This window comes from Perognathus longimembris, chromosome 6, assembly GCF_023159225.1.
Source record: "Perognathus longimembris pacificus isolate PPM17 chromosome 6, ASM2315922v1, whole genome shotgun sequence".
In the NCBI taxonomy this organism is placed as follows: domain Eukaryota; kingdom Metazoa; phylum Chordata; class Mammalia; order Rodentia; family Heteromyidae; genus Perognathus; species Perognathus longimembris.
This window is the reverse complement of record NC_063166.1, coordinates 66871742-66892195: the sequence shown is the minus strand read 5'-3', so window position 1 is coordinate 66892195 and position 20454 is coordinate 66871742. Positions and strand designations below refer to the sequence as shown.

Genomic DNA, 20454 nt, shown 5'->3' with positions numbered 1-20454 from the left:
CACTTTGGTGTTTAGTATGGGGAACCCTGGGCCCTTACATCCCACAAGGTGACACCCAGGGGACTGGAGACCCTTCCTTGGGCAAGCAAGCAAGCAGCCCAGGTCCCTCTGGAGGCCTTGCTTGGGCAGCCAGCCACACTGACTTCAGTCTCTGTGTTCCCCCCCCCCCCGCCCGCCCCCCCCTCCCCGCAGGTCCCCTGGGGCCGGGGAGGAAGCGAGCGCGGCTGGACAGGCCTCACTGTCTGGTTCCCACAGACTCCAGCGCTGAGACGGGGGGTGGGGGAGGACCGAAGGGGCACCCGCCCCCCTGTGGGTGGAAGGGGCTGGTGCCTGCCCACCATACCTGCCACACCCCAGCCTTGAAACCTGGGGAGGAGAGAGAGTCTGTCCTCATGCAGCAGCTTCACGGATGGGCAGGAGGGGAAACCATCCTCAGTGAAGCGAGAAGAGAGACCCGAGATGGATGCTCTCACAGCTGTGTACCACAGGGTACGCCTGTGCGTGTGAGACAGACAGGCAGGCAGACAGACAGGCAGACAGACAGGTAGACCGGCAGGCAGGCAGTTGGAGGGGCTGCTTTCTCCACTGGGTTGTGAAGGAGACCTCTGCCAGCACTGTGCCCTGCTGTGGAGCCCCAAGTGTGCCCTGAGCTGGTGGGGGGAGGTGAGAGGCCACTGAGGCAGGGGGTGTTCTAACTGCCCCTCCAACCCCCAAGGATACGCAGCCCCTGAGCTGGAGAGGGTGCTGTGGAGAACTCTGGGCCCCTGCTTTCTGTGCCCGCACACACGCAGAAGGCCCAGCCACCCCCCGGGGCACAGCTCAGCTCTGGGTGTACCCCGTCTCTGCCCCCCCAGATGACTTCTCTGTCAAAAAGTAAAGACAACGCCCCCCACCCCACACCAGTCCCAACCCCCAAGCAGAATCCAGGCCTGGGCTCCGGCCGTGGGCTCACGCTGCGAGCCTGGCTCATCGCCCGCTTCTCTGGATCTTGATTTCACTCCCTTTACCCCGCAGAGTGGGGTGGGCCGCCTGACTCGCTGGGTCTGAGTCCCCAGGGAGGGTCGGGCCTGGCTGACCGCCTGGAAAAGGCCCCATGCCCAGGGGTGCTGGGCCAGAAGGCCCAGACACCATGAGCTCATGCTGCCCTCTGCCCGCTGCCCAGCCGGGGACCCCACCCACTGGGCGGCCTGCCCTCACATTCTTTCCACCACCAACAGACACCTCTGGCTCCGTGTGATCACCACCACCCCACCCCACCCCTGGACCTGGGTGAGGGGTGCCAGAGGCAGCAAGTGCTCCTCATCTAGACCTGCTCAAAGAGCATCTTGACACAGATGGAGGCTGAGATCAGAGACGGCAAGGGGCGTGCTCAGGGTCACACAGCAAGGGGGATGCAGAGCTGTCTTCTCAGCCGGACCATGGGACACCCCCCCCCCTTTACTGTAAAGCTAGGGATGGGACTGTGGCATTTGGCTCCAATTCTCAGCCTCCAGATTGATCCCACATACCATGCCTTCTCTGCAGGCCAGAGCAGAAGGGGCGTCGATCCTAAAACCGCAGAACGGGTAGTTAGGAATATTCCAAGCAAGGTACAGGTGGCTCACGCCTGTAATCCTAGCGATTCAGGAGGCTGAGATCACAGTTCAAAGCCAGCTGGGGGGAAGAAAGTCTGTGAGACTCTTCTCTCCAATAAACCATCAGAAAACTAGCCTTGAGCTGAAGAGCTCAGGGACAGCACCCAGGCTTTGAGTTCAAACCCTACAACCAGGGTGATGGGGGAGAGGGGGGAGAGAATATTCCAGACTTCTTAATCAGAGCAGCTCAGATTCTCAGAATATCAGGGTTGACAGCCCAACTCCTGCCCCAGTTCTGCATCCCCTCCAGGAGCCCACGGAAGGTCCAGGAAGCAGGGAGGCCCTGCGGGCCCAGACAAGGACTGTCAGGACTTCTTCACCTGCTGGCCTTTGGTCTGAGGACGACCCCCCTCCACCTCCCCAAGAGACCATGCCCCACTCCAGCCCTGGCCTTCCCCAGCCTTCCCCACCCCTCTTATCTCAGGCCCGCCTTCCGCCCACAGCTTCCTTCCCCCCGCCGTGGCATTCCACAGCCCCGGGTTGCGCGCCTTCCCACAGCCCAGACAGCGCTTGGCCCGCAGAGCCCTCTCCCCCAGAGGCCCAGGCTGCCACAGTGATGAGGAAGCAGGGGGAGGTGGTGACGGCCGGCGCGTCCATCCATCTGTCCATCCGCCTGCTGGGAGGGCAGAAACCCAGGAATCCAGGCCTCAGCCAGAACCTCCTTTCTCTGCCCATACTCCCATCACCCCCCTCACCCCCTGGGCCAGCCTGCCAGAGGCCTAGCTGGGCACGCTCAGCCCAGGGCGCTGCCTCCTCCTCGCTGGGTGACCTCGCGCAAGTTGCTTCCCGTCTCTGTGTCTCTCGTGTGGACAGTGCCAGTACCAACCCCATGCTGCCAGGATAGTGATGATGAGGGGGGAGGACGTGCTTAGAGCAAGTGGGGCACAGTGGAAGTTGCAACGTGTTTGTTTCCTGCAATACATATGTAATTTGGGTCCTGCGCTTGACCCCTGCCCTCCTCCCTCCCCCAGGAGTGGAAGGAGGAAGCAGAGGGAGGGTGGATGGTTCTATAGAGGAGGCCGTGAGCTCCCCCCATTCCTGGCTGTGTGACCTCCTCTCTCTAAGACTCAGCTTCCTCATTTGTAAAATGGAGGTAAAGGTCTCCGCCCCTCGCCCCCCAGACCACGACATCCTGTATACTACAAGGTATGGTAGGATCAAGGGGATGAAATTAGAATTAGTGGCTCACACCTGTCATCCTAGCTACTCACAAGGCTGAGATCTGAGGATCACGGTTCCAAGCCAGCCCAGGCAGGAAGGTCCATGAGACTCTTATCTCCAATTAACCATCTGAACACTGGAAGTGGCACTGTGGCTCAAAGTGGTAGAACACTAGTCATGAGCAAAAAGAGCTCAAGGACAGCACCTAGGCCCTGAGTTCAAGCCCCATGACCAACAAAAAGAAAAAAAAAACAGCTTCACTAGAGGACCTTGCAGCCTGGGCCAGCCCTTCCGGATCCTTCCTCCATACAGGGTGGAGGTTCAGAGGTGCTTAATCCCCTATTCCTGTCTGCTGGTAACTGGGTGTGACTCGGGGAGGCAGCTGGAGGGGCCGGAGGAAGTGGTCTTGAGGCTAAAAACAGGCCAGAGGCTCATTTAGTCACTTGGTCATCCAGGAAGGCCTGGGCTGCCTCCTCCCAACCACAGTCTTCAGTGCCAAGCCTCAGGCTACCCTGATCTCACCGGAGTCCTTGAGGGAAAGGCCCGCCCTTCTGCTGCAGTGGCTCCACGTCCTTCTCCCCCCTCCCCACCTTTGCACGTGCTGTTCTCACTACCTGGAAAGCCCACTCCTCCTCTGCCCGCACAGCTCACAGCCAACCCCGCCACTCCCGCAGCCGCCTCAGCAGCCTTCTCTCCTCGTGTGCCTCTACAGAGGGCCTGTCTCAACGAACCTCACCATGAAAACTTAAGGGGGACAAGAACTGGAGTCGGTCTGATGCGCTTCCTCCATCCTAGCCCATAGTGAGACCTCTTTGGGTGAACATTTGCGGAGCAAATGCGTGGAATCACACCCATACACTCACCATTTAACACAGATGGAATCTCAAAGCCCCCCGGGGGCTGCTCTGGCCCTGAGCAACAGCCCAGGAGTTTGTGGGTAAGGCAAGGCCTGCGTGCTGCGGCTCCATCGGTCTCCTTCCCTCATCCTCCCCTCGCTCTGAGCGGCCTTCATGCCCGGATGCTTTCCACAGGCCCCGCAGCCTCCTTTCCAATGTCCTCCTCCCAGAAGTGTTGTCTGACTGAGATTGATTGAGACTCCAAGAGGGTAGATAGTAAATCTGATCTGTGTTCTGTTCATCCTGGAGCCGGGAGCCCGGTGTCTGTCACACACCTGTCTCCCCCCTCCGGCCTCAGTCCTTCAGCCTCTCTCAAGCAGATGGGTCTGGCCTCTCCTGGCCTCCTGGCCTCCAGTCTCTCTTTCTCTCCCACACACTCACTGAGCTGCTTGGTTTCAGGGACCCAGCGAAAGCGTGGATGTGACCTGATCCTTTCTGTGGCTCCCTCTTACCCTAAGTCAGCATCCACACTTTCCAGACTTGGTTTCTACGCTGTCATCCTACACAAAAGCCCTGTGGAAGAGCTCCGATCAAGTTTATTCTCAGTCTCCACGCAGGCAGCCTACAGCATCCTCGATGCTGTCTGAGCCATCCTTTCCTTGAGCTCCCCGTGGGTGCCACGCCCCCCAGATGGAAGAGAATATCCTTCGGTGTCACTTTCCCTCCCAGCGGCTTCCAGAGTTGTAGTCCCAGAGGCCGTGACGTGCCGAAGTCATTACTTCCTGTCTGGCCTCCTGCTTGAGCCAGGCTCAGAGTGGGACCGGACAAACAGGGGTGAAGTCATCAGACTGCCTGCCTTGCCATCTGACTCTGCGCTTCCCTGGCTAGGAGCCATTTCCGTGTCCACGTACTCTGCCTGCCTCAGTTTCCCCCACTTGTGAAATGCCCTGCCATGTGCCCTGCCATGTTTGTTACCCTCCAGCATGCAGGAGTCTGAGGCATCAGGGTTGAGAGTTGGAGGCCAGCCCTGGAGCAGAAACGGACAAGAAAAGGCAAAGGAAAGAAGGTACCTGCTCGGACACCGCGCATCTAGGGGTGGGCGGGAAGAGCGGGCGCCTGGGAGGCGCTCAGGTTGGAGTTGGCCACTGGGGCACCTCCTTCAGGACCGCCCAGGCTGCCTCACACCCTCGGGGCAGCCCTGTCACTGGCTGAATCTTTTCCCACCACCGCCTTGCTGGGTCCAAGGTGGCTGGTGGAATTTGAGGCCACTGGACCCAGACAGGAAAAGGCAACGTCACCAGCCCTGGGGTAATCCAAACCAGATGTGGCCTTGGTGGCTTCCAGACCCATGGGGGTGGTCACTGCGGGCCCAGCCAAAGCCCAGAGGCAGGAAATGGGCTTGGAGGGGAATGCGGGCTGGGACCGGCTGGGAGGCGAGGGTCCCACAGAGCGCCTTAACCCTTCCCAGCCTGCGAGGAGGTCCGGGATTGTGTGGAGGGGGGGCTCGTGGCCGGCACCCTGGAGGCCCACTGTGTACCGGAGAAGGCGTAGGGCAGACACTGGGGCACTGTACCATGCAGCGGGGAGGGATGCTCAGAGCCTGGCACCCTGGGGACTGCAGGGCCCTCGGTTCAGACCCAAGGTCCAGTCCTGGCTCCAGCCTGGCAATCTCAAACCAGCTATGGACTCCCTCCTCCCTCCCTCCCTCCCTCCATCTGCACTGCTCCTGGGGTGAAAAAAAACCTTTCTCTATGACAGCCAGGGATGGGAACTCGATTGGGAGCCCTGGGGCCGGAGTCCAGGCCTCCCAAGAGGGCAGCTCTGCCCCAGCGCTGTAGCCCCAGTTTTGCCTTCGGTAAGAACGAAAGCTCTTTTGAGACCCCCATTTTCCTCATCTGTATGATCAAATCTGTATTCTCTGCCTACAATGACCAGAAGAGGCCCAAAGGAGGCGCTTGATTATCTAAAGAGCTTTCCAAACCTGGAGATTGCAGTTCAAAGCCAGCCTGGGGAGGAAAGTCTGCAAGACTCTTATCTCCAACTAATCAGCTAAAAGCCAGAAGTAGAGGCATGGCTCAAATGGTAGAGCTGAGTGAAAAAGCTGAGAGACAGCACCCAGGCCCTGAGTTCAAGTCCCAGTATTGGTGCATTGTGCACGTGTGTGTGTGCACACGCACACACACAGCTTTCCAAGATGTGCTCTGGGAAGGAGCTGGGGGAAGGAGTGCAAGCCCAGACCTGTCCCTTGGTTCTGGGTGGGCTTTTTGTCCAGGACCTGTTCATTTGCTGTGTGGCCTTGGGTAAGTTACTTCTCCTCTCTGAACCCATTTCCTCACCTGTGAAACAGGATGGCGGAGCATCTCATGCCCCCTCTCGACTGTCACACGACCCTGGAAGTAGCAGAGGACAGAAGGGCTGAGGTTGCCAGTCTCACATTACAAAGGAGGAAACCGAGGCTGGAGTTTGAGGGTCGCATTCCAGTCCCTGTTGGCTGCCATCTTCGATGGGGGGACTTCCTCGGTGGGGCCTTGGTTTCTCCTGTAAGGATCCAGGCCTGGTTCTCTGCTCTGGCTGAACCTCCCTTCCTCCCCTCCCCGCAGTGGTGACTCATCCCTCATCATCGAGCTGTGTGGCCCAGGCACAGCCTGGGTGGGGGCCAGGGAGGCCAAGCCGGCCACTCAGCGGAAACCACAGGCCCAGCCCAGCTGGCAGGTGGCGGGCGGGCGAGTGGACAGGCAGGGGCGCGTGGCCATGGAGGCCCACCTCCCACAGAGATCCCAGGCCAGGCTTTGAGCCTCCCAGCTCCCCCACATCGGGCCAATGTGATCCCCAAGCCTCTCTGAGGCCGGTACCCCCCACCCGGTCACTGTGAGCAGAGCAGCAGCCCCTAGTGGGGAGCTGAGGGTTGGAGCCCGGCCACCGTGATAGGACAACGGCAAATGGCCGCTGCCCTGTGAGGACATCCTGCTCTCTGCCCGGCTGTGGTGAGAAGCAGGTGGAGAAGACCTCCTTTCCAGCCCCAGCCCCTCCCTTCTCAGCTCAGCCTCAGTTTCCCCATGTGTCCCAGCACGGCCTGTGATCTCCATTGATCCCGCTGATGGGGCCATGATCTGCTTTCCCCTGCCTCCCGGCCACGAGCCATCTCCCCACCTTCCTGCTGTGGGGATCGTGGGTACCGGAAGTCAGGCATGTGTGCCCAGCCTGTGTGCTTACACAGTCATCACAGGGTGAGCCAGCCAGCATGACTCTCCTCTCATAGTGTGGAAACAGAGGCACAGTGCAGAGGAGTCACTTGCCCAGGCTGACCACATGCCAGTCAGTCGGGCCCTTGAGTCTGCCGTGTGTAACCAGCACACTCTAGGTCGCGCACTCCAGTGCCTGGCACACAGTAGGCCCTTGGGCAACCATAGTCATCTGGTCACACAGAAGCACGGGCACACCAGAGGGCCGCAGGCCACATCCGACCTGTACATTTATTTACAAGGCACAAGCTGAGAGCAGGTTAGGGGCTGCCCAATGGCCTTCCATCACCTGGGCCTGCTGACCCCATGGGCCAAGGCCGTAAGCGCACCATGGGGCAGACAGCCCTTGGGCAAGCTTGGAGATGGTTTCCTGTGTCCCCAGGCCTCTCCCCCCAACCCCTCACCCCACCCCCCCTCCCAGCCAGGCCTGGGCTGGATGCCGTCTCTCCCAGAATTCCTGTGTCTTGGTGGTCACAAATAAGGTGGGAGGGAGCCAGGCAGGCCAGATGGTGTGTGTGAAAGGCCTTATCTGTTGGGAGAGGGCTAGGGGGGGGGAGGGGAATGGAGGTTCTCTTCCACAAAGCCTGCTCTGTCTCCCCTGGACCTTAGAAGTCATATGCACAGTTCCCTATCTGCCCCTGCCAGAAGTCCCCCGTCCACCACGACGGAAGCCCCCCTGCTGGATACCCAGCCCTCATCCCACCCCAGCTAGAAGCCAGCCCAGGCTGCCCGTGTTCCAGGTGGGGCAAAGCAGGGGTCCCCAGGGCAGCGGTTCAAAGGGAGAGTGAAGGCAGGGATGGGGCGCAGCTCCACACATGGAGTCTGGGTCGGATGTCTGCCTGGGGAGGCAGTAGCGAGATGGATCCAGGCTACTCTCTGAGGTCCGAGGCGGCTCATGTCGGGGAAGCATCGCTGCGTGGGGGGCGTGGGGAGCCCCGAGCCTCCTAGCCTGGCACAGCCGGTCCTGGCCAGCCGGCCGCGGGGATCTGGCCTGCCGTCTCTGGCCTTCTGGGCTGTGTGGCCTCGGCCCTGGCCACGGTGCGGCTGTGTTCAGACCTCAGCTGCTCCTGGGGCCTCAGACCCCCAGAGCCATGAGGGCCCCCGAGCTGCTGATCTTCTTGAAGCGGTTGGCTGCGCTGACAGCAATGAAGTTTTTCTGGGGAGGGTGGGGGAGGAATGAGAGAGGAGTCCTAGTCAATGACCCTTCATTCCAGAAGGATCCATGGCTAGGGAGGGTGCAGTACCCAACCTGGCCACAGGAGGTGCCATGGCACACATGCGGCCTGTGCCTATCTTGGGCCCCTCTTTCCCCTCTGACTTCACCTCTCCCTTTCTCACTATTCCAGCCATAGTGGCTTCTTGTCTGCTCCTCAGACTTGTCCACTGGGCACTGCCACAGGGCCTTTGAACTTGCAGCACCTACTGCCTGGAGGGTGGTAGAAGAAGAACATTTCTACTTCCCACCAAAGGAAATCCACAAAGATTTGGATCCTTGTCTCCTGCTGGGGCTACTGCTGCATACCGAAGTAGCTGCTCAAGAACCATTTGGGAGCCAGGCACTGGTGGCTCACTCCTGTAATCCTACACACTCAGGAGGCTGGGATCTGAGGACCTTGGATTGAAGCCAGTCCAGGCAGGAAAGTCCATGAGACTCTGATCTCCAATTAACCACCAGAAAACAGAGGCTCTGTGGCTCAAAGTGGTAGAGCACTAGCACCTAGGCCCTGGAGTTCAAGCCCCATGACCAACCAAAAAAGAAAAAAAAAGGGGGGGGGGGGAAATGATAGAAGAACAATGATGGGGTCAGAGACATTTCTGGAAGGTTCCATTCCAGGGCGAGAGCCAGCCAGGAATGAGAGGGAAAAACCAGTCCTTTTTTTCTAGACCAGCTCGGTCCATAGAACCTGCCAAGGCAGGGTCGCAGAGCCAGGCTCAGGCTTCCCCATCCTGAGGGCTCCTCCACCCCCCCCCCCCGCATTCCCCCCCCCACCCCCGTTCTCCGCCTGCCCCAGCCCCGGTACCTTCCAGCGTCTCTTCATAAGGTATTTCTTCAGCAGAATCTGGGATTTGAGGCGGCGGTTACAGCGCTTGGCTTTCTCAGCCAGGTTGTTGAGCCAGGGGTGGGCGAGGCACTGGGCAGCGCTCATCCGGGCCCTGTGTGGGAGGGAAGATCAGCGCGAGTGGGCATGCGCCGGGCCCCACGGGCTCCCAGCCTCCCACTCTGAGCAGATGCCCTGAGCTCACGCCCCCGGGCAAGCCTTACCCCTGGTCCTTGACAATAAGGTTGGAGACAAAATCTTTGGCCTCGTCTGACACAGCCTCGAAGGTCTCTTCATCGAAGTACCAGTTGCCAGACAGGATATTGTTCAGGGTCTCCGTGTCATCATCTCCCAGGAAGGGGGAGAGGCCACTCAGCCTGGAGGAAGAGGAAGACGAGAGCAGGGAGGTGAGGTTGAGACGCTGGGGTAAAGAGTGGGGGCAGAGCCTAGGAGGTAGCACCATGTGCTAGAAAGACCCCCAGCTTTCCGAGAGGGACAGACCTGGGTTTGAATCTGGCTGGGTGACTTTGGGCGAGTCACTTCCCTCTCTGAGCCTCACTCTTCTCTTCTGTAAAATGGGCATGCGCTAGCTTCCCAGCGTTACAGGGCAAATGAGGAACGGTGAGTACCGGGCGTGTGGTGAGTACACACAGAACAAGGTCCCTCGGCTCCCCGCCACCCCCCAGGGTCGTCTGCAATCTGCCGTCCAGAGCCCCTGGGTCTTGGCTCTTCCATCTATAAAGTGGGCACCAAGTCTCCGGCCCTGGCACTCCCAATCCCTCCACCCAATAAATGGACTCTGGCTGAGGGATCGGGGAGGACCCTGAGCCGACCTCGGCATCTGTGACCCACCCACCTGCCCCAACCCACCCCGTCACTGGCACGCGCCCGTGGGGCTCACAGCATGTAGGTGATGACCCCCATGCTCCACATATCCGTCTTGTCAGAGATCTGGTCGTAATTCACCACCTCTGGGGACAGGAACTCCGGGGTCCCAAAATTCACCTTCAGCTTCTCCTTAGGGTTATACCTGGGGGTGAGATGGAGAGTTCAGGGCTCCACCCGTGCCCAAGGCCCCTCCCACCCTGCACCGACGCTGCCCACCTGCCCACCCCCGGGGTACCTCCGTGCCAGGCCGAAGTCGATGATTTTCACCAAGTGGCCCGTGGTGTTGACGCACAGGATATTCTCTGGCTGGAGAGACGGGGTGACCTGGATTGGCCTCTGAGCCAGCTAACCCGCCCTCTCCCACCAGGTCCACCCATGAGCCAGGCTAGCCACGGCAACCCCAGCTGCCAGACCGTCAGCCCGAGGAGCCCCTCACGCCTGCCTGCCCCGACACAGCGACGCTGGGGCCCTGCAAGGCCCCATTTCCCTCCCTCAAAGGTAGGAGAGCCAGCTAATCCCGAGGCTGCGGAAACATGGCTTCAGAGAGGAAGGGTGTCTCACACCCCACCAAGACGTGGAGCCCCAAAGACAGGAAAGCAGGAAAACACCAGAGCAGGGATCCTGTGTGCCCTGGCTCCCCCAACTCTCACCCTCGCATGGCCTGTGCCCACTAGAACTGATGACAACCAACTGTGAATGACAGAGCTGTAGAAGTAACATTCAGCTAGTGTGTGTGTGTGTGTGTGTGTGTGTGTGTGTGTTTATGTATGTATGTATTTAGGGTCTCACACTACCCTAGACAGGTGCTCTACCACCGGAGCCATGCCTCTAGCCCCCCTTTTTGTGGTTTGCATTTTTCCAGGTAGGGTCTCCCACTTTTACCCAGGCTGGTCTTGTAGCATAATCTTCCTACTCATGTCCCCCTCATAACTGGTATTACAAGTGCTATATCACTGTATCTGACTGGTGTTTTTGTGAAATGGGGTCTAACTTTTTGCCCAGGCCAATGTCTGCAACTTTGATCTTCCTATTTCCACTTCCTAATTAGCTGGGATTACAAGTGTTAACTGTTAGAACCAGCCTTCTTTTATTTATTTATTCTTTTAAGGCAGGGGTGAGTCTTACTATGTCATTTATACTGATCTCAAATTCCTGGGTTCAAGTGACCCTGCTTTGGCCTCTCAAGTGATTGGATTGCACAGTTTTCCCCCACTTCATTTCTTTTTCTTTTTTTTTTTTTTTTTGTTGGTGATGGGACTTGAACTCAGGGCCTGGGCACTGTCCCTGAGCTCTTTTGCTCAAAGCTAGTGCTCTACCACTTGAGCCACAGCGACACTTCCAGTTTTCTGGTAGTTAATTGGAGAGTTTTACAGACTTTCCTGCCTGGGCTGGCTTTGAACTGTGATCCTCAGATCTCAGCCTCCTGAGTAGCTAAGATTACAGGTGTGAGCCACCCAGCTGGCTTCCCAGAGTTATCAGAACCAGTGTTGTCACTCGGGAAAGGACAGAGTTCACCCTCATTCCCGCCACAGCAGGGAAAGAGAAGAAAGATGCACGTGTGTGAGACGAGGCTGACACTTCTTTTTGAAGACAGTTAGTGAGGACCCACGAGGTTCCTCCAAAACCTTGAGGCCAAGAGATCTGGGTATGGCCTGTGGGTGTGTGTCCCCAGCTTTTTGGACCATGAAAATCCCGGTGTGATGGCTATCCTGACAAGCCAAAGGCTGGCCTTTCTCCTGATCCTCACTTTAATTGGGGAATCCTAAGAAACCAGCCTTCACATGGGAGCAGCAGGCCGCCCCAGGACCTCAGAGTGCCCCCTTAACTCTGCCCTAGCTACAACTACCCCCACCCTCAGTCAGCTGCCCTGTCTGCACAATAACCCTGCCCATCATTTCCCTGCTAGCTCCCTACCCCGGCCTCCCAGGCCCGTCTAGGCTCCCACCCTGACCCCACAGGAGCGCATCTCCTTCCTCATCTGTTGGTGGGGCCAGCAGCGGGCTCTCAGAGGATCAGTGCTCCCTCCCAGGGGCACCAACACCAGGCAAACCTGGACAGCGCCAGCGATCCCCATAGAATCCGTGGAGCTGCTGACGGCTCCAGCTCCAGACCTGGCCCATTTCCCAGTCAATCACAGACCCGCTCCTAACCCTCTTCATGGCGTATAATGCCATTCAATTAGTCACGTCTGCTTTCACAGGTCCCTCGTGGTTCCCAAGGCAAGGCCCCAGGCCAAGGGTGGTCTTACCATGGGGGTCTTAGCTGCCAACAGCAGGCGCTCAGCACAGCTTATCAAGGAAATGAGTGGGAGGGCCACCCAAGTGCTGAGAAGGGGGTTCCCACCCCTCAGCATGAGCATCTCATCTCACCTCGCCACTTACCCACATGCACCTGCTGGGAGATGAGCTCTCCCCGCGCCCCTCCCTGCGCCACGCCATGCCCCGGGCAGGCCTCCCTAAGCTTCAGCCAACTGGTGTTTGAGGAGCGCTGCTGTGTGCTTGGCTCTGAGACAGCTCAGGAAAGGGTGCGCGTGGTTCTGTTGCCGTACACAGTCATGCGTGTGCACGCATGTGCATGTGTGCCAGCACAGGGGCTTGAACTCAGAGCGCTTGGGCATTGTTCCTTAGCTTTTTTTTTTGCTTTTTTTTTTTGGTTTTTCCCAAGTCTAACACTCTTGAGCCACAACTCCGCTTCCTACTTCTTTAGTGGTGGATTAGAAATAAGAGCCTCACAGACTCTCTCATCCAGGCTGATTTTAAACCACAATCCTCAGCTCGCGGCCTCCTGAGCAACTAGGATTGCAGGTGTGAGCCACTGGCTGTCAGCCGGGATTTTAACTTAGTCATCTGGACCTTGAATCACCCCACCTAGCACCCTGGCCACAGAAAGCAGCCCCTCCGCACCAGTGTGTTGGTTCTGAATGAATGAGCCAGGACTCTCAGCACTTGTCACAGGCCGACACTGAGGTAGGTGAGCGCTTGAGGAACGCGGGCTAGACCTAAGCGTGGGGCTCGTGATCGGGGGAAATACTTAGTGCTAGGCTAGAAGTGACAGGAGAGCTGGGCATCCTCCTTGCCCACCTCGTGCCCAGCTCCCGGCATGCGTGGTGAGCTCTGAACTGGGAGTCTGTGAATGGGAAGAGGACTGCAGGAGGAGAAGGGCAGCTGGGAAGGTGGAGGGCTGCTCCTCGAACCCCTCCCGGGGGCCCTGGGCACCGCACCTTGAGGTCCAAGTGCAGAACGTTCATCTTGTGCATGAAGAGGATCCCATCGCAGATCTGCCTGACGAATACCATGGTGTCCACCTCTGTCAGAGGGTAGTCCTCATCCACGATCCTCTCGAACAGCTCGCCACCCTCGATGCTGCGCACAGAGACGCTCTCTGCAGCCCTGGGTGCTGGGCTGCGAGACCCCCAGAGCCTGGCTCCTAGACACACACACCCCCCCGCCCCGCCCGCCCCAGCTCCCGGCCCCACAGCCGCCACTCACTACTCCATGAACAGGATGATCTCGTGCGAGGTCTCCATGGCGGCATACAGCTGGATCAGGTTGCGGTGGTTCAGCTGGTTCATCATCTCAATCTCCAGCATCACCATTTCCTGGGGGTCAGAGAAGTCGGAGGGACCAGGGGAGCGTCATCAGCTTCCGCACTCAAGACTTTCTACACGGCAGCGCCCTCCTGTGGTACCCGCGGTACCCTGCATGCCACCAAGCCACCAAGCCCTGACTTCTCTCTCACTCTCCTCCCCCTCCTCCCTCTCCCACCCACCCCCACTTCCTGATAGTTGTCAGGCCTCTGCCTCAAGCCCATGCCTTGACACTGTACACAAACATGATTGCTTTGCAATCCTATAGCTCCGCCCGATTTCAAAATATCCAGCTGCTTCTTTGCCATGGTCCTTGGATGGCGAAGAGGATCTCAAATGGATCGTGCGCAAAATTAAGCCCCTGATGATGCCACTGTTCCCGGTGAGCCGCCCCCAGCCTGCCTGCCAGCAGAAGGCTACCAGGCTTGCCCCACGCACCCAGGACAAAAGGCCAGGAGTACCCGTCATCGGCGCTCCCCTCCCTCCCCTTCTGCAAGGGCTCCGCCCCTCAGTAAGTCCTTGGATGAACTCCCTCTTCAAACTCCATTCTAAACCCCATCGCTTCTCACTACGTGCATCTCTACTCTCCGCACCTAAGCCACCATTATCCGTCACTTTCAGAACGGTTGCGAGCCGGTTGTCACAGTAGTGGGCGGATCGCAACTGTCTAGGAATATTCACGCCGTGGAAATCCGTGTACTATCAGGCCCCTCCCCGCAGCTGCTGCACCCAGGGCCGAGGTTCAACACCAGGCACCGCAAGGCTGCTCTGGATTCTGTCCATCCCTTCAGGTCTCGCCTCACTGCCTCTTTCTCAGCTGAGCTCTGTCCTACCTTCCCACCGTCCCCCCACCCCATCCACAGGGACCACCATGAGCCACGTGTTCTCTCTTCTCAGTCCCTGCCACAATGCCTTGTTACTTTGTTTTAGCTTCTAGTTACCGTGCCCTGGTTCTCCTACATGTCAAACCCAGCACCCAGCACAGTGAATGGCAAGAAAAATGCACAGCCATCCATTAACCAGTGGCTGGGGCCAATAAACTCATGCCGTGCATAGGCATTGAGCATCTACTGAACCAAGCCCTAGACAGAGGCCTGGGAACAGCACTGGCTACGGAGAGACAGCTGGACGCGCTGCATTGGAAACATGCTCCTTCGCACTGTGCTCACAGCTGCCAGGGGCTCCGGGCTGCCCAGGTCAGGAGCCGCTTCTCCTGTCCATGCTGCGCTCTACCCTTGTGCCTGCAGCTCCCCGAACCTCGCTTTTCAGCATCCTTGCTGTTTCTGACCTGAAGGCCTTTCCTCCTCTAGCTGCTCAGTCCTTTACCCTTCCTTCTCTTCCTTTCCGTTCCCTTCCCTTTCCTCCTCTTCCCTCCTATTCTATTCCGTCCTGTCCTATCCTATTCTATTCTTTCCTATGGTATTCTATTTTTCCCGTTCCATTTTATCCTATCTTATGCATTCTTTCCCACTTTATTCTTTTCCATTGTATCCTTTTATTTTGGTCAGTCGTGGGGCTAGAACTTATGGTAGAGTGCTGTCCCTGAGCTGTTTTGCTCAAGGATTGTGCTCTACCACTTTGAGTCACAGCTCCATTTCCGGTTTTCTGGTGGTTAATTGGAAATAAGTCTCATGGACTTTCCTGCCTGGGCTGGCTTTGAACTACAATCCTCAGATCTTTGCCTCCTGAGTAGCTAGGATTACAGGTGTGAGCCACCAGCACCTGGCTGCCATTCTATTCTAGTCTAGTCTAGTCGATTCTATTCTATTCTTTTCCATTCTAGTCTACTCTTTTCTATACTATTCCATTCTTTCCCAATTTCTCCTCTTCTTTCCCACTCTCTTCTTCTCCATTCTTCTCATCCATTCTCTCTCTGCAAAGCCTTCTTCAGCCTGGAGAAGCCGGTCCAGGAAGCCTCCTCGGGCTCCCAGGCCGAGTCCCCCTCATTCAGGACCCCCAGCCTCCCCAGGGTTAAGCTCTGAGCAGAGCCGGCAGGAGGGCTGTCCTCACCGCCTCACACACCCGCTCCTCACCTCCTCACACACACACACACACCTGCTCCTCACCTCACCTCCTCACACACACACCCGCTCCTCACTGCCTCACACACCTGCTCCTCACACACACCCGCTCCTCACCTCCTCACACACACACACGCCCGCTCCTCACTGCCTCACACACCCACACACCGGCTCCTCACCTCACCTCCTCACACACATGCCCACTCCTCACTGCCTCACACACCTGCTCCTCACACACACACACACACACACACGCTCCTCACCTCTCATATACCCACTTCTCACCTCTCTCTCTGTCTCTCTGTCTTTCTGTCTCTCTGTCTGTCTCTTTCTGTCTGTCTCTGTCTCTGTCTCTGTCTCTGTCTCTCTCTCTCTCTGTCTCTCTCATACCTTCAATGCAGCACGTTTCCCACCCCGGCCCTGGCTCAGCGGTGTAGGCTGAGGGAGATTAGAGGTGCCCGCCCCAAGACCCCTGTTTCCTGCAGGACCAGCTCCCCGCTCCCCCCCCCCCCCCGCTACCTTGTCCTTGGGAGTCTGCTTCTTGATGACCTTGGCTGCCAGTTTGAGGCCTGTGGCTTTCTCTGTGCAGGTACAGACGGCTCCGAACTTACCACTGGGAGAGAAGAGGTGGGGTTGACAGGGGTCTGAGAAGACGGGGCTCCCCAGGGGACTGTGCTCCATTCTAATCTCATCCCAGGCCCCTAGAGGTCAGAACATTCACCACTGCCAGCCCTGCACCTTTCTCCTGGAGCCGGGAGCCATAGGTGTGCCAAGATAAGGGGTGGAGGAGGCTCTGAACCACTTATACCCAGTGCATGGAACACCTTGTGTGTGTGCCCCAGGCTCCCAAGGAGTGTGGGCATGGGCAGGGGTACTGGGGCAGCCCCTTTTGGGTAGCAGGATGGTAACTCTCTGCTAGGGGCGCCTGCCCAAACCAGTGCTTGCTTGTCCTGAGGGGTCACTGTGGTGCCTGTAATGGAGGCAGAGATCAATGCTGTCTCTTTCCTCTGGGACACTGAATGGTGTCTGTAGAAATGACACACTATATACCAGCACAGGACAGCTGACACACCACACGGGCACCCACATAGAAGCGAAGGCATCTGCATAGGCCCATGTCCTATGCCCCAGGCCTCCTCCCCTGCCCGTGCTCCCCACCCCTGGCCGCTTCGCACCCTCCCAGTGCCTCCTTGGAGTTCATGCTGAATTCGCTGTTCACATTTCCCGTCCTCAGCTCCACAATCCGATGCGGGAAGGGGGCCGGGGGTGGTGGGCAGTCATCTGGGGAGGCAGAGCAGAGTTGAGGTCACTGCCAGAAGTTCTGGGGGATCAAGCTTGACAGTGAGCACCCTCCCCGATCTGGGTGCCCCCTCCCTCCGGGGAAGTTGAGTTCATTATGTGATACCTGGGGGACACCTGGCTCCAGGATAGGGGATAGGAGACCCAGGTTCCTATTTCAGCTCTTCCACTGACACCCAAAATAGCCTTGGAAAGTGTCTGCCCCTGTCAGAGGGGACCCAGCTTCTCCTGGTAGAAGAATGAGACAGCTGAGTGGACCTCTCTGACCTTTATTGTAAGATAGGGGAGCACCATCCCATGCTATCTGCATTTCCTTTAAAAAATAAAATAAAATTACCCTACATAGCAGCCATGAAGTGGAATCTCAGAGAGCAGGGTTTCGTGTCTGAAGGATGGGACCTGCCCACCATCCCCTCGATTTACCACCCTGGGACAGAGCTGTTTGGTAGGAAGAGGCTGCCATCTAGTGGCTATTGTGGGGAACTGCGGGCCCTGAAGGCCGTGGGCTGAGTCATCAGGAATGGAAACCTCTTTATAAATAGCTAGAGACGCCAGGGAAGCCGGGCTGGTGATAAATCAGACAGCCCTTGGAGGTGGTTCAGGTCCTGTCACCCCGAGGATGTGATCTCTGGGTGGAGCAGAGGTCTCTGTCGCCGCTGGGGGCAGGAGGCAGGGCCCCTGGCTGCCGCCCAGCCGCCAGGTCCATCCACCCAGTCTGGGTGGCACAGTGCCGGTCACCAGGCAGACTGGCGGGTCTCCCAGGGCAGCAGGGCCCGGAGGAAGGGGTGTCAGGACAGCCTGCCCTCTTCTGACCCCATCTCGTCTCATCCCCAACCCCAATGCACCCCTGCTGCATCCCTTCCCTCTTCCCTAGCTCCTCAAGCTGGATCATATTCAACTCAGAGCCCCATAGCCGTACCTGGCCCTGCCCCATCTCACAAGCCCAGTCTCAGCACCTGCACACAAACACTTGCGCTCCTCAGCTCGTGAATCTGCTGTGGCTTCCATGACACCCCATGATGGAGTTTACCAAAGGTCTTTACAGATCGTCCCCCCAATTCTATTGCCGACAAGTTTGTGTTGCTCCAATTATCGGCATGATTTCTTAAAACCTTGTTTGAAAACCTGGGTTTAAGAAATCAAGCTAAAATTCAAAGTAGGCGGCAGAGTTAAGATTGTCTTTGCTGCTGGGGATATAGCCTAGTGGCAAGAGTGCCTGCCTCGGATACACGAGGCCCTAGGTTCGATTCCCCAGCACCACATATACAGAAAACGGCCAGAAGCGGCGCTGTGGCTCAAGTGGCAGAGTGCTAGCCTTGAGCGGGAAGAAGCCAGGGACAGTGCTCAGGCCCTGAGTCCAAGGCCCAGGACTGGCAAAAAAAAAAAAAAAAAAAAAAAGATTGTCTTTGCTGAGTGTTTTCAAACCCGCCATTTCCCCCTTTTCCATTTCCATGTCATTTAGACAGGTTGAGTCTGCCTGAGGCCAAATTCAGCCCTTGACAGGAGCTACTTGGGATTGATGGGTCCCCCTCCCCTCCCCCTCCCCAAGGGAGCCCCAGCTGCCACCCTCCCCCCAGCCTACCCAAAATCTGGAAGCAGTCTTCCTCCCTGGCCGTGGGACAGAGGGCCTGCCCCACCTCTGATCTCTCTGAGGGAACAGCCTGGAACTCGATCTTCGTCGAGGTGTCCCCTTGCACCTTAGCCTGGCCAGCCTGGCTTGGGGCTTTCTGTGCTGCTTCCTCCTGGCTCCCCGCCAGGGTGTTCTTCCCTTCTTCTGCCTTGGCTGGCCCAGGAGCTGGAGGGACAGGGGTCCCAGGCACCCCTTCAAAGATGAGCTCTGATGCCTCACTCAGGATCTTCGCAGCCGGCAGCTTCTCAGAACTAGAAAGTGAGAAAAGAGGCCAAGTGCCTGAGGCAAGTCTTGATGGTTCTAGAACCCTCCCTGTCATCTAGAGCTAACACAAGCCTGCCTTCCACACCTCCCACGGTGTATCCACATTCACCGTGTAGGAAATCAAGGGAGGTGTGTGCCCATTACTTCCCACTTTAGGTTCAAAATCATTAATAACTCTGAAGAGAATTGTAGGTAGGGTTAATCCATAAAACGGGGAGCTATGTAGCTCTTGATTCATAAAATGTCTGAGGCTATTAATGGAGATGAATGCACGATCACCAAATTGATCATTATTGGGGTTTATATCATGAATGACCTCCCTTTAGCATCACGGAGTGGTCATCTCTACCTATTGTACTAATCATTGTGTTCACAAAAGCTAGCCTTTCCTCCTGACATGGTGGCCCTGTCTTTCACTGGACCCGAGCCCATGGAATAAAGAGCACTCTGGGCCCCGGAAGCCTCGAGAAGACCAGCGAAACACAGCGTGGATGGCCTGCAGGGCACACCGCCCGCCTGGCATGCTGGCATTCAAAGGGACCGGGTGTTCGAGCCCCCGCCCAGCACAGAGGCTGTGGAGCCTCCGCGCTGCCCTGCCCGGCACCGAACCCGCTGAGCGCCGGGCCTGACCCCGCGCTGGGGCCGGGAGCACTCACCTTGAGATGGCAGCTGGGCAGCTGGGGCTATGCAGGAAGGCAGGTGAGCCCCGCCTGACTGCTACCTGGCTCTCGGCCTCCTTCCTGCTCGCTTTGGGCTCTCTGGGCTCCTGGGGGTCTGGGGGTCCCCGCTCGGCCTCAGGCTTCTTGCTGTCCGCCTGGGCTGTGGCTGTCTCCTGGGGCAGGGCTGCTGGCTGCCCGGCACTGCCCTCGGCGGGGCCCCCACCCCCATCGCCCTTGCCCACCCCCTCCAGGCCCTGGCTGCTAGGTGGGGGCGGGGGCAGGGCGCCACCCCCTTTCTCTGGAGCAGGGCTTTGAGCGTCTTCTTTCCGGGAGGATGGCTGCGGGTCTTTCTTTGGGTCTTTTTCTGTGTCTGGGGGACTAGGGTCTTTCTCTAGAGCGAGGGGTCCTTCCCCTGCGTCACCTTTGGGCGCCTTGTCTGCAAAGGAGGTGAGACAGCCGTCAGGACCCTCCTCCTCCTCCTCCCACCCGGCTCTGCGCCTGCCTCTCCCTCCCCCAAGGCCTTCACCGGCCAATGCCTGTCCCGCCCAGCCGCTGGGACCGCTTGGCGGCCCTGAAGATGAGATGGGCTGCCAGGACCTTGGGGGGTTCTGGGCCTTTCTGGGTGGGCCTCGCTGCCCCCGCATCCACCCCTCCCACGGCATCTTCCAGGCCTCTCCAGGGAGGGCTACCTGTGGGCCCTGGACGCAGCCCAACCCCGCCCAGAGATCACCCTGACTTCTCAGGACCCCAGGCACAGTGCTCCCTCTGAGCAAGTCAAACACCCCCTCCCTGGCTCCTCCTCCACCCCTTGTCAGGCCTTGGCACCTGTTGATGGGCGCTGGGTTTCCAGCTCAACTGCGGCGTCTTCCGTGGCCATGAGGTGTGGAGGATGTGCTTCCCTGAGTCTAACTCAAGTCTTTCTAGCTGCAGAGAGACAAATGAGCTATGCCGGGGCTGTCGGATGGCCTCCTCTTGGTCTGGCTGTGGCAATGGCTGTGCAGGAAGCCGAGGGGGAGAGACAGACCTGAAGCAGAGAAGGGACACGCCGCTGGCGGCCGAGTCTCAGCGCTGCTGGCGGCTGGGAGCAGGGGTTGTAAGGGATTGAGCTTGGTGGGCAGAGGCGGAGGCAGGCTCGCGGGCGGCGGAGGCGGGGACGGGGAACAGGATCTCTTACACCGGGGGCCACGCCACTCGG

At 58.3% G+C, this 20454-nt stretch overlaps 1 protein-coding gene across 1 annotated transcript; it reads right to left on the bottom strand.

The window, feature by feature from the left end:
* Positions 1–7269: 7269 nt before the first annotated feature.
* On the bottom strand, positions 7270–20454 carry Mylk2 (myosin light chain kinase 2). Its single transcript, XM_048348972.1, has 13 exons — positions 20284–20454; positions 20085–20183; positions 19257–19695; positions 18289–18587; positions 16583–16688; positions 15927–16020; positions 13289–13398; positions 13021–13162; positions 10036–10106; positions 9814–9942; positions 9137–9289; positions 8895–9027; positions 7270–8029 (listed from the first exon to the last, which is right to left on the bottom strand). The coding sequence occupies exons 2-13, from the start codon at positions 20134–20136 to the stop codon at positions 7949–7951; spliced, it is 1809 nt and encodes a 602-aa protein (XP_048204929.1). The 5' UTR covers positions 20137–20183; positions 20284–20454; the 3' UTR covers positions 7270–7948.